This window comes from Crocodylus porosus, unplaced genomic scaffold (assembly GCF_001723895.1).
Source record: "Crocodylus porosus isolate Cpor-Errol unplaced genomic scaffold, CroPor_comp1, whole genome shotgun sequence".
Classification (NCBI taxonomy): domain Eukaryota; kingdom Metazoa; phylum Chordata; order Crocodylia; family Crocodylidae; genus Crocodylus; species Crocodylus porosus.
Genome location: NW_017728909.1, coordinates 51,995,440 through 52,007,051, shown reverse-complemented (window position 1 = coordinate 52,007,051; position 11,612 = coordinate 51,995,440). Strand labels below are relative to the sequence as shown.

Sequence of the window (11,612 nt, the reverse complement as noted above, 5' to 3'; positions counted from 1 at the left end):
GCAGTACACATGGGTGCCATGCGTGCTGCCCAAAATGAGCTTGGCCCACTGGAGCCACACTCTGGCTGCCAGCCAGGCTCCAAGCTGCAGAAGTGCTATGGCTATAGCTTCCTTGGCCCCCACAACCCTAGGTAAGGTAGCTGGGGCCAGCAGATGGCCAAAGTGATTATTCCTCTTTGGCATAAGTGAGGATTTTGATAGTTAATCTACAATTCTAAGTAATATTTTTGTATAGCTGTATTTCTGGGAGCTCAGTGGGTGCACTTGGAGTCTGATTTTACCCATATGTTATGGGTGTTAATAGTATGGGAGCTTTTTCAAATAATCAAATGTCTTGGATTGCAAAGGTGGTCCCATTCCCCACATCTTTGAGGATGAAGGAGTTTGACTGGATTCTTTTAAAACTTGGCCACAGGAAGCTCCAGTTGATGCCACCATGCTTGCCAAATCAGGATTGTTCTACACAGGTCAGTAAAAGGCTCATTAGCTACTGTTTTTAAAAAAGACAACAAATAGGGAAGAAATGGGCCTGTTGTACAATGAGGCTGTTGTACAGGTGAAAGGTGAATACTAAGGTATGGCTGAAAACCTGAGTTAATACTTCGTCTTGTGTCCAGTGTGGTTGATCATGTTGAATATGTGGGGAGCAAAGGCAAAATGGGTAACGGGAATGAGCATCTGAACATGTTAATTGCCACATTTCAGTTTTGCTTCCACTTAGAAGAGTCCAACATGGTGTCTCTGCTGAAGATAGGGGAGAAGAAATGGATCAGTGTTACTGCAGACCAGGCAGTTTGACCTCAATGCTGCACAAAGCTTAAGGATTAATTAAGGGGGAAAAGATAAATGTTACAATTTAATATAAGAACTCTTAGGTGAGACAGCAGCTAAATAAAGGGAAAATTATGCCTGATTGTATAGAGGGGAATGTTGTTGACCTGGAGGGGTTTACAAGTGGAGTTCCTCACATGTCATACTTGGAACCAATCTTACCTGCTGTTTTCATTAATGCACTTGGCAGGTAAAGCTGAATTGTGCTAATGTAATTTGCTAACAGTTTGAAGCTGTGACACATGGTCAATATGGGTGAGGACTCAAATATTATATGGAAGGAGATGGGTGATGTTGAGGACTGGAGTGTTGGGGATGGAGTGAAATGGTTGAAATTCAGTAGTAGACAGTACTAGGTAATGGACTTGGGGATTAACTTTAAGATATTCTGCCGTAAGCTGGGGACTCGCTACTTGGAAACACTGGAATCAAAAGAAAGATCTGGGTGAACTGATCACAGGATGATTATGAGTCAGCAGCATGGTGAAATTTTGGGAAAAGGCAGATGCACATCAATAGGAGTATTAGGTGTAAGAGGTAGGAAGTGATAGTGTCCCTTTAATTGATAGTGATTAGCCTCATCTACTGCTAGTGCTGAGCAGTAGATGAGGCTCAATTGTGTGCAGTACTGGGGTTTGTATTTTAAAAAGGACTTGAGAAATTAGAGAAGGTGCTGAGCTCAGAGAGAAAAGTGGTGAAGGGCTTGGAAGGCAAGCTATGTGAGGAGAAGCTTGAAAGATCTCACTACCTTTTCTTCATTGCTGCAGAGAGCAGGACACCAATGGCTTGAAGTTGTAGAAAATAGGTTTAGATTGGATATTAGGAAAAAAAACTTCTTCACTGTTAAAATATTGAGGCAGTGGAATAAACTGCCTAGGGAAGTTACAGAATCTCCAACATGGGTTTTTTTTCAAGAAGACTTTGGATAGGCACTGGTAAGGGATGATCTAGGAGTAGCTGTGCCTGGACTGCTCTGTGAAGAGCAATAGTTGGAAACTGAGAACCCCTCACCCCTACTCACACACAGATTACTGGGAGATAATGAGAAGAGCCCTGCAGCCCAGAGCAGGTTAATATTGGAGAGGACCATGTTCAGCAGTAGCAGAATGAAACAGAGCTCCACAGCTGGTTTAGTTAACTTCAGATTAAAGCAGCTGAGAGAAGGTTAGGAAGGGGAGACAGAAAGTGGAGGTCTGGCTTTCCAGCTAGAGGGTGTGATGTGTGAGTCGTGTTTTTTTTATCTCCAGGTTGCAGACCTGAGTGGAGGGTGTTTGGTTTTTTCCCCATACTTACGGGCTTTGCTGATTGCCACATGGGGCTGGGTAGGAATTTTTTCCCTGCCTGTTGCTATGCGTGTCAGGGTTTGTTGGGTTTTTTTGCCTTCCTTGGAAGCATTGGGTGATGGCTGCAGCCAAGGCTAGGGATTTTGACTGGGGTATGCCAGTGCTTCTGCCGGGATTAAAACATAAAGGTTCCTATGTTAGAGGGTCTTGTCCCTCCTCTCAGGGTCACACTGCTCACCACATTTGGGAACAGGAAGGAATTTTAAACTGTGGTCAGACTGTGGTTATTTTTGCTTTCCTCTGTAGTGGGGCATGGCCCTGTTTTTTGGATCTCTCAAGTGCATTTGAACAACACTTGCAGCAGATAGGGTTCCCTTGGTGTTTTTTGGGCAATGTGCCTTGTAATTGTGTACCAGGGTTGATTCTGTAGTTTTAGGAGTAGGTTAGACAAGCACTTGTGTAGATACTGATATTCCTGGCTTGAGTAGGGAGTCGGAGTGGATGACCTCTTGAGGTCCTCCTAGCCCTACTTTTCTGTGATTCCATGTGAGTATATAATGCATCAGGCAAGATATGTCCAGATACAGGGATATTAGAAAGTGATGCTTTTGGGTAAGGAACTAGTGAGACCATGTGGAATACTCTATACATTTGTGGTCACCCCTGTTCAAGAAGAATGAAATCTGGAGTGATCAGGGAAATTAATTTCCCACCTTTTGACGGGAGGCTGGAAGAGTTGGGCTTGTTTAGGATAGCAAAATGAGGCCTGAGAGTGGGCATTATCTTTCTTTCAAGTTGAACAGTAGGAGTTCAACATTAGGGAAGGAAAAGAGCCTTTTAAGCTCATGGCCAATTTTGATCACCAAAAATTTAGACTGTAACTTTGAAGAAGGTTTCTAATCATCAAAGGAGTGAGGATTTGAACCTTTGTAGAGTGAAGGCAAGAAACCAAATCTGTGTTTTAAATGAGGCTTGATAGGTTTATAAAAGGGATTTATAACATAATTAGCTGTAGTAGCAGGGACTTGGGCCCAGTAACTAAAAGGGTCTTAGAATCATAGGATGCTTGAACACTTGACGGGGGTTTAGTTCTCCCCAAATTGAAACGGAGGGTTTAAAAACCCACTGTTTCAATTTAGAGAGAACTAAACCCCCATTGTGAGTACAGGGGTGAGAGACCCGATCCTCAGGGGCTGTGCAACCCGGTGGCAGCTCATGCAGGAAGGCTTGATTGAGGTGGGGAAACAGCAAGGACTTTGATCTCTCTCTCTTTTTCTCTGCCTGCCTGCCTGAGCAGCTTGGGGCCTGGTGCTTCCCTCTGCAGCGGTGGTGCCCAAGACCACCCAGGCCAGGTGCCAGTGGGCGGGTGCTGCTTGGGGCACACTGCCACCACAAAGGGAAGCACTGGGGTCCTCTGCAGCTCAAGATACTACTCATCCCACCTGCAGCTTGCCCTTCCTGCCGTGGGAGAGGCAGGTAAAGTCCAGCATCCCATGCACTGTCCCCACCGCCTGGGACTACCCAGGAATGACTGTCTTACCCTTGGGGTAGAGTGGCAAAGTAGCAGGAAGGTGGCTGGTGTGGTGGCGGCAGAAGAAGGTGGTGGGGATGGTACACCAAGTGCTGCAACCCTGCCAAACCTGAGATTCCCCGAGTACGTTGGCTTCCAGCACCCCATGCACCATTGCATTTTGTTAGGTAGCAAACTAAAATATCTCAGATGGGTTTTACCATGCTTTGTTACGAAGTTATTTGAAGTGGAATACTCTGCTGAGTGAGTAAATAGCAGTTCCATTAAAGTGATGCAAACAGTTAATTAAGCTGTTTTAAAGGCCAATTTTGTTGTGTGTACAAAGGCCCATAGAATCATAGAAAATTAGGGCTGGAAGGGTCCTCCGGAGGTCTTCTAGTCCAACCCCCTGCTCAAAGCTAGACCATCCCCAACTAGATCATCCCAGCCAAGGCTTTGACTAGCCAGGTCTTTAAAAACTTCCAAGGATGGAGATTCCACTACCTCTCTAGGTAACCTGTTCCAGTGTTTTACTACCCTCCTAGTGAGAGAATTTTTCCTAATATCTAACTTAAACTTCTCTTGCTGAAACTTGAGACCTGTTGTTTCTTGTTCTGTCATCTGCCAATACTGAGAACAGTCTAGCTCCGTCCTCTTTCGAACGCTGTTTCAAGTAGTTGAAGGCTGCTATTAAATCCCCCCTTGGTCTTCTCTTCTCTAGACTAAATAAGCCCGGTTCCCTCAGCATCTCAGAAGCCATGTGCCCCAACCTCCTCACCATTTTTGTTGCCCTCACTGGACACTCTCCAATTTGTCCACATCCTTTTTGTAGTGGGTAGCCCAAAACTGAACACAGTTCTCCACCAGTGGCTCACCAGTGCTGAACAGAGGGGAGTAATCATTTCCCTTGCCCTGCTGACAATACTCCTACCCAGGCAGCCCAGTATGCTGTTAGCCCCCAACCTGTACTGGTGCATGGGATTGCTACATCTTAAGTGAAGGACTTTGCACTTCATGGATTTCATAGATTTCATAGATGTTAGGGTTGGAAGGGACCTGTTAGATCATTGAGTCCAGCCCCTGCCTTGGGCAGGAAAGAGTGCTGGGGTCAGATGACCCCAACCAGGTGTTTGTCCAATCTCCTCTTAAATAGCTCCAATGAAGGGGATAACACCACCTCCCTTGGAAGTGTATTCCACACTTTGGCAACCCTCTCTATAAAGAATTTTTTCCTGACGTCCAATCTAAATTTGCTCTCTTCCAGTTTGTGGCCATTGTTTCTAGTTACCCCGATGGGCACCCTGGTAAACATCGCATCCCCTATTTCCTGCTGCCCCCCCCGATGAGTTTGCATATGGCCACAAGATCACCTCTCAGCCTTCTCTTGTGGAGACTGAAGAGATTCGGGCCCTCAATCAGTCCTCATAGGGTTTTTCCTGTAAGCCTTTAACCAGATGGGTGGCCCTCCTTTGAACCCTTTCCAGGTTATCTACATCCCTCTTGAAGTGCAGCACCCAAAACTGGAGAGTGTACTCCAGCTGCGGCCTGACCAATGCCCCATAGAGGGGAAGTATCATCTCCATTAACCTGTTTGTGATGCACCTACTTATGCAAGAAAGAGCGTGGTTAGTTTTACTTATTACTTCATCACATTGGCGACTCTTGTTCATTTTGGCATTGACTCCGACTCTGAGATCACTTTTTGCAGTTGTGCTACTTAGAATGCTACCTCCCGGGCTACAGGTGTGTTGACAATTTTTCCTCCCCTGGTACAACACATGAGACTTACCTTTGTTAAACTACATCCTATTCTGTTCTGCCCACTTCCCCAGCCTGTCCAAATCCATCTGGACTCGCTCCCTGTACTCTAGTTTGTTTACCTCACCCCATAGCTTGGTGTCATCTGCAAACCTGGACAGGGTGCTTTCTACTCCCTCATCCAAGTCACTGATGAAGATATTGAACAGTCCCAGTCCCAGGACTACATTTCTCCAAGTAGAAACCAACCCATCCACCACCACTCTATGGGTGCATCTCATAAGCGAATTTTCCACGCACTGGACTGTGTAATAATCTACATTGCAGCTGTTTAGTTTATTTATAAGAATTAGGTGAGACACTGTGTCAAAGACCTTTTTAAAATCTATGTAACTAATATCTAATTCTATTCCTTCATCCAAACATTTTGTGACCCGGCTGTAAAAAAACAAAAACCAAAAAACCAAAACAAAAAATAAAAACAGGTTAGTCAGGCAGTATCTGCCTGCTATGAACCCATGCTGTTGAGTGCCATGAGTGCTCAGACAGTTGCACTAGTGGTTCCACTATGACTCCAGCTAATTCCCTGAGTACCCTAGAATGAAGATCATCAGGGCCTGTTGACTTAAATACATCCAACCCCACCAAGTGCCCCTTTACTAGGTCAGCGCTAACAGTTGGTGGGTTGGTATCTATCTTTGCGCTCACCTGAAGTCCCATTGGGATGCATTGGGTTGTATCTGTGTCCAGGAACACAGATGCAAAGAAATCATTTAGGGGCTCCACTTTGGCCATATTATCAGTTATCAGTTGCCCTACTCCATCTTGAAGGGGGCCCTATGTTACTCTGTGCTTTCTTTTCATTTCCTATGTATTTAAAGAATGACTTTTTGTTATTCTTAACTTTTGCTGCCAGCCTAAGCTCCATTTCTGCTTTGGCCCTCCTCACTGCTTCCCTGCAAACTCAAGCCAGGTATAATTCTCCATGGTGACTGCCCCCTGCCTCCATAGCCTCTTGGCCTCTCTTTTTTCCTCCCAGGCTCTCCTGGATTTCCCTGCTCAAGCAAGAGGGGCCATCCCAGTACACATAAAGTGTGTGTACTTTCTGTGCCTGCAGGATCAGTCCCTTGAGAAACTCCCATCTTTCCTAGACTCCCATCTCTCCGATGCTTTTGCCTGTCAGTCCCTCCCTAACTAATCTCCTGAGCTTGTGGAAGTTGGCCTTCCTGAATTCTAGTACCTCAGACCTAGTAATTATCTTTCCCACCTTTTGCCAGATAGTGAACTCTATCAATAGGTGGTCACTATCTCCTTGGTTACCTTGTACCTGCAGATCCCCCACCAAGTCATCCCCTGCGGCCAGCACCAAGTCTATTAAGGCATTTCCCTTAGTGGGAACATTTACCTCCTGTGGTAGGTGAAGGTCCTGTAAGCAGGTTAAAAACTTATGTGAATGGGCAGACCTGGCTGCCTGTTCTTCCCAGCAGATGTCTGGGAAGTTTAGGTCACCCGTGATGACCAGGTCCTTTGAGCACACTGCCTCTGAGAGCTGTCTTGAATTCTAGGTCTAACTCATCTCCCTGGTGTTGGGGTCTGTAATAAACCCCCACTACCCTTTCTCCCTGACCCCCCACCCCCTGTAATATGACCCATAGTACCTCAATTTGTCCTTCTTCTAGGACCAAATTAACTACAAAAGATGTATATTGCTCCTTAACATAGAGAGCAATGCCCCCACTTTTTTTCTGCACTCTATCCTCTCTGTACAGCCTGTAGCCCTCAGTGCCAACCACCTAGTCGTGGGTGTCCCACCAGGTTTTTAGTAGCCCAACCAGGTCAAATTCTTTATTTGCAAGCAGGAATGCAAATTCCTTCTGCTTGTTCCCCATGCTCCTAGCATTAATATACAGACATTTAAGCCCCCCAGTAGCTGCCCTTAGTACTTCCCCATCCTGATGCTTAGCAGGGTCCTTGGTACTTACCTGGATTGTTCCAGCACTTGGCTCATAGTTTGTCGTTCCTGGCCTCACCCTGTCATCAATATCCCCATCCCCCGACGAACCTAGTTTAAAGCCCTGCATAGGAGATCAGCCAACCTGTAAGAGAACAGACTCTTACCTCTTGAAGAGATGTAGCCCGTCTTGTCCAAACAAGGCCCTATCTTGGAAATGCAGGTCATGGTCAAGGAATCCAAACCCCACATGATGGCACCAGCTCCAAAGCTGTTAGTTGACCTCTAACACAGTTGCTGTGTTGCCGTCCATGACTGCTGACTAGAAGGATGGCTGAGAAGACCACCTTTGCCCCCCCCAAACTTCTAAGCCTGGATCCCAGCGCCATGTAGTCGCTCATGACCCTGCCTGGACTATTCCGGACTGTGTCATTTGTTCCTACGTGGATCAGAACCATAGGATAGTAGTTGGAGGGCCTGATCAGGTCTGAAATCCTCATTGTGACATTTTGAATCCGGGCTCCAGGCAGGCAGCAAACCTCCCATACCATGGATTCTGGGCAGCAGGTGGCTCCCTCTGTCCCTCTCAGGAGGGAATCACCCACCATGATGACCCATTGTCTTCTCCGGCTGCATGGTTGTCCCACAGTTTGCTTGGTGGTGGCTGTGGCTGTGGCCTCCACTGCTGCACTCTCTGCCAGTGACACCGGGGCCTCATATCTGTTCTCCAGCTGCACTGAGGTAGTCACTCTGGCAGTGCGACACCTAGCCCTGGAGGTGACTGTCTGCCACCTGGCCGCATCAGTTCCCTCCTGTGATGCCTTCCTTCCAGGTGTGTGGTCCTGCAGAGAATGGAAGTACCCATCAGTCTCTTCCTCAATCGCCCTGATCCCCCGCAGCCTGATAACCTCTGCCTGGAGTTCCCTCACCTGTCCCTCCAGGGCTTCAAGCTTGGCACACATGGACAGGTGAGGGGACTCCTGGGCCATCCACCAACACTGGTCTCTAGAGCCCCTACCAGGCAGCTCCCACAGACACAGGGCCAGGGCACTGCCAGCCCATCCAAAGACCCCGTCTGGGTAAGAAGCCTCACAGGAGCTCTGGGCCAGAGGCCGCACTGGGGTAGTATCCCTGGCTGTGCTCCGTGTCACCACCCCCATAGTAGTATCCATCCTCCTCATTTACTCACCTGAAGTCCTTGTGTTAGGCTGCCAACGTTAGGGGTTGAGGCCCCTCCTTTGTGAACTCCTGCACTAACTCCAGCGCACCCCTGAAGAGCATGCCTGTTTGTGTGGCCTGTTCATGCAGCTCCTGCCCGACGCAGCTGAATAGGGATGGGAGGGGGAAAAAAACCCTACAGCTGGCCTGGCTCCTCCTTGCCCTTCTCCCCTCCCCGCCCCACTTGCCCAGGTTACCTTGCTGCTGCTGCTGCTGGCTCCTCGCCCTCTGGTCCCATCGCTCTACTCTTCTCGGTGGGGTCAGCGGGAGAGCCGAGGGCACACGTGCACTGGACATGTGTGCCCTCTTTGGCATCCTGGTCCTTGTTGAACCTCATGAGATTTCTTTTGGCCCAGTCCTTCAATTTGTCTAGGTCACTCTGAATCCTAGCCCCACCCTCCAGCATATCTACTACTCTGCCCAGCTTGGTGTCATCCGGAAACTTGTTGAGTGTGCACTCTGCACTATCTTCCAGGTCGTTGATGAAGACATTGAACAAAACTGGCCCCAGGACTGACCTGGGGCACTCTACTTGATACCAGCTGCCAACTAGACATCTAGCCCTTTAAGCCTGATGCTGTAGCCAGTTTTCTGTCCGCCTTAAGTTCATTCATCCAGTCCGTACTTCCTTAGCTTGCTTGCAAGAATGTTGTGGGAGATGGTATCAAAAGCCTCGCTAAATTCAGGGTATACCACATCCAGTGGTCTCCCCACATCCACAGATTCAGTCTTATCAGCATAGAGATCCTGTGTGTCTTTGTTAGTATGTTTTTCTCATTTGATTTTTCCAAACAACCCTATGTGCAAAACTGTTCATTTTTGTAAGTATGGGGAACAAAAATGTGAAACTTAAAGATACTTAATGAAGACATCCTTGGCTCCAAGATGAGGAGCCTGTGAGGGTTGCCTGGTTGGTCTCCAGTGTGTAGTCATATAGCCTCAGAATTAACTCAACTTCTTGCTCTCCGCCAGCAACTCAGAAGAGTTTCTCCATGATCCTAGCATCTGTCTTTTCCTACACATTTCCTTCACTGGAATCCAGAAAGAGAGAGGTTCAATCATTATAATGTTAAACAAAAGGGAAATTATGCAAACCTCTTATAATTTACTTTGAATTCCTCAAGCATTTTGTGGAAACTAACATAACATAAAGGTTTTGTTTTCTGTTTTGAATAACAGAGCCCTTTCATTCTATTAGAAGACAAATTATTCATGTAAACTAATAAAAAGAATTATGCTCCAATTATATTGTACTGTTGATATGTTAATCAGAAAATGCAGAAACATATATGATCCCCTTTTGTGACATGTTATTCCCTGTGTGTAGGTGAAAGGGATGTTGTTCAATGCTTTGCCTGTGCTGGGCTTTTGCAGAAATGGGAGGAAGGTGATGATCCAGGGAAAGAACACGCAAAATGGTTCCCTGAGTAAGTAACTAAATGCCCTTAAGAACTATCTCTGTGTTTGCCTGGATTTTCCCTTAAAAATAACATGGCTATTTTTAGTATCTTCTGAGTGTAAAGCATCTGAACCTTCAAAACGTTTAGATGGGAGAAATTTGATTCTGAAAATAAATCAAGCTTAGATCAGTAGCATTTTCATGTGTGAATATTTGCAAAGCAAACATGGGTGGTTCAACACAGTGCTAGATTTTGGCTGCTGTCCTGAAAACCCTCACACTGCAAGCAGCCCCTTTGAACTCCTTGCAGGGGTGCCTGTCAGTAGGTTTGACAGATGTGTGCCTTGGTGTCTAATCTGTGTGGGACCTGTTCTACCATCCTTCTTATGGCAAAAGTGGTCTTATTAAAATCAGCGGGATTATGTGCACGGAAGGGAATTTTCAATAGTAGCAGCGAAGGTTTGACTCCATATGAGGAGCTGAAGGTCTGGGAACAAACCAGTGCTTCCATTGTCTGTGGCAGCAGTATGTTTCTGATCAAGGAAGGGTTTTGCCAAGCTTCGGATAGATCTTTTTACTGTATTGTTTTATTGGAAGAGTGGCCATGCAGATAAATGTAGGGACAAGGAGTAAGGCCAGCAGGAGCTAGGCTGTTCTCAGTGGTGGCAGATGACAGAACAAGGAGCAATGGTTCCAAGTTGGTGCAAGGGAAGCTTAAGTTAGATATTAGGAATAATTTTCTTAGTAGGAGGGTAGTAAAACCCTGGAACAGGTTACCTAGAGATATGGTGGAATCTGTATCCTTGGAGGTTTTCAAGACCTGGCTAGACAAAGTTTTGGCTGGGATGATATCGTTGGGAATGGCCCTGCCTTGAGCAGGGAGTTGGACTAAATGACCTTCTAAGGTCCCTTCCAACTCTAATTTTCTATGCTTCTATCAAACCCTGCTGGATTTCTTTCCCCAGGGGTATAAAATGTGTTCTGAAAAGCATCTAAAAACAGGAAAGTTTTCTGCCTGATTTCCATTTGCTGTTAACAAGGGGAAAATAGAAGCAAGCAAATTAAGAAAAATCCCATCAGTTTTCATATTGATATTGATTTTTCATAAAATATCTGAAAAATTCATTTTAGTTGCAAGTGCTCAGTACCACTCAATGAAACACTGGAAGAGCCAGCAGAGAACAAATTGGCCTGTCAGTCTGAGCAGGTAATAGGTCTTACTCTTCGCTCTTGGCTGGAAAAGTCTTGCTTTGCTATTCAGAAATGGAAGGTCTTGTCACAGCAAAGTTGTGTGTCTTTTGTTTGCAGTAACCAAAATTTTCTCTAAAGTCAGCTTAAACCCTATACCTACGTGGTAAAGTTTTTTTTGTTTGTTTGTTCGGTTTTGGTCTCTTTTATTGTGAAGAATAAAGGAACTCACCAATGCATGGTTTTGCTCTACCATGTAGAAAATGGTGTTTATCTTTAATTCTATTCCTGTTTGTGCAGTTGATGCATAATGCGGTTTGTTTCTCTGGAGGCTATAAAAATTACAGACACACACTCATTAGATGGCACAAAAGGTGTATTTGCAAATAGGGTCAGAGCAGAGTCAAAAACTCAGATTACTCTGAACCCACCAAGGAATTTTGCAGGCTGTATTTATCTTTTTCCTCCTGGGCA

General features: G+C 46.0%; 1 protein-coding gene across 1 annotated transcript in view; it reads left to right on the top strand.

Moving 5' to 3' along the window:
* Positions 1-351: 351 nt before the first annotated feature.
* The window catches only part of LOC109307692 (baculoviral IAP repeat-containing protein 1-like), a 28,361-nt gene continuing 17,100 nt past the window's right edge, over positions 352-11,612 (top strand). The window contains 3 exon segments of the mRNA XM_019531708.1: positions 352-467; positions 9,879-9,978; positions 11,082-11,157. Of these exon segments, the coding sequence (XP_019387253.1) occupies positions 437-467; positions 9,879-9,978; positions 11,082-11,157 (207 nt within the window). The 5' untranslated portion in view covers positions 352-436.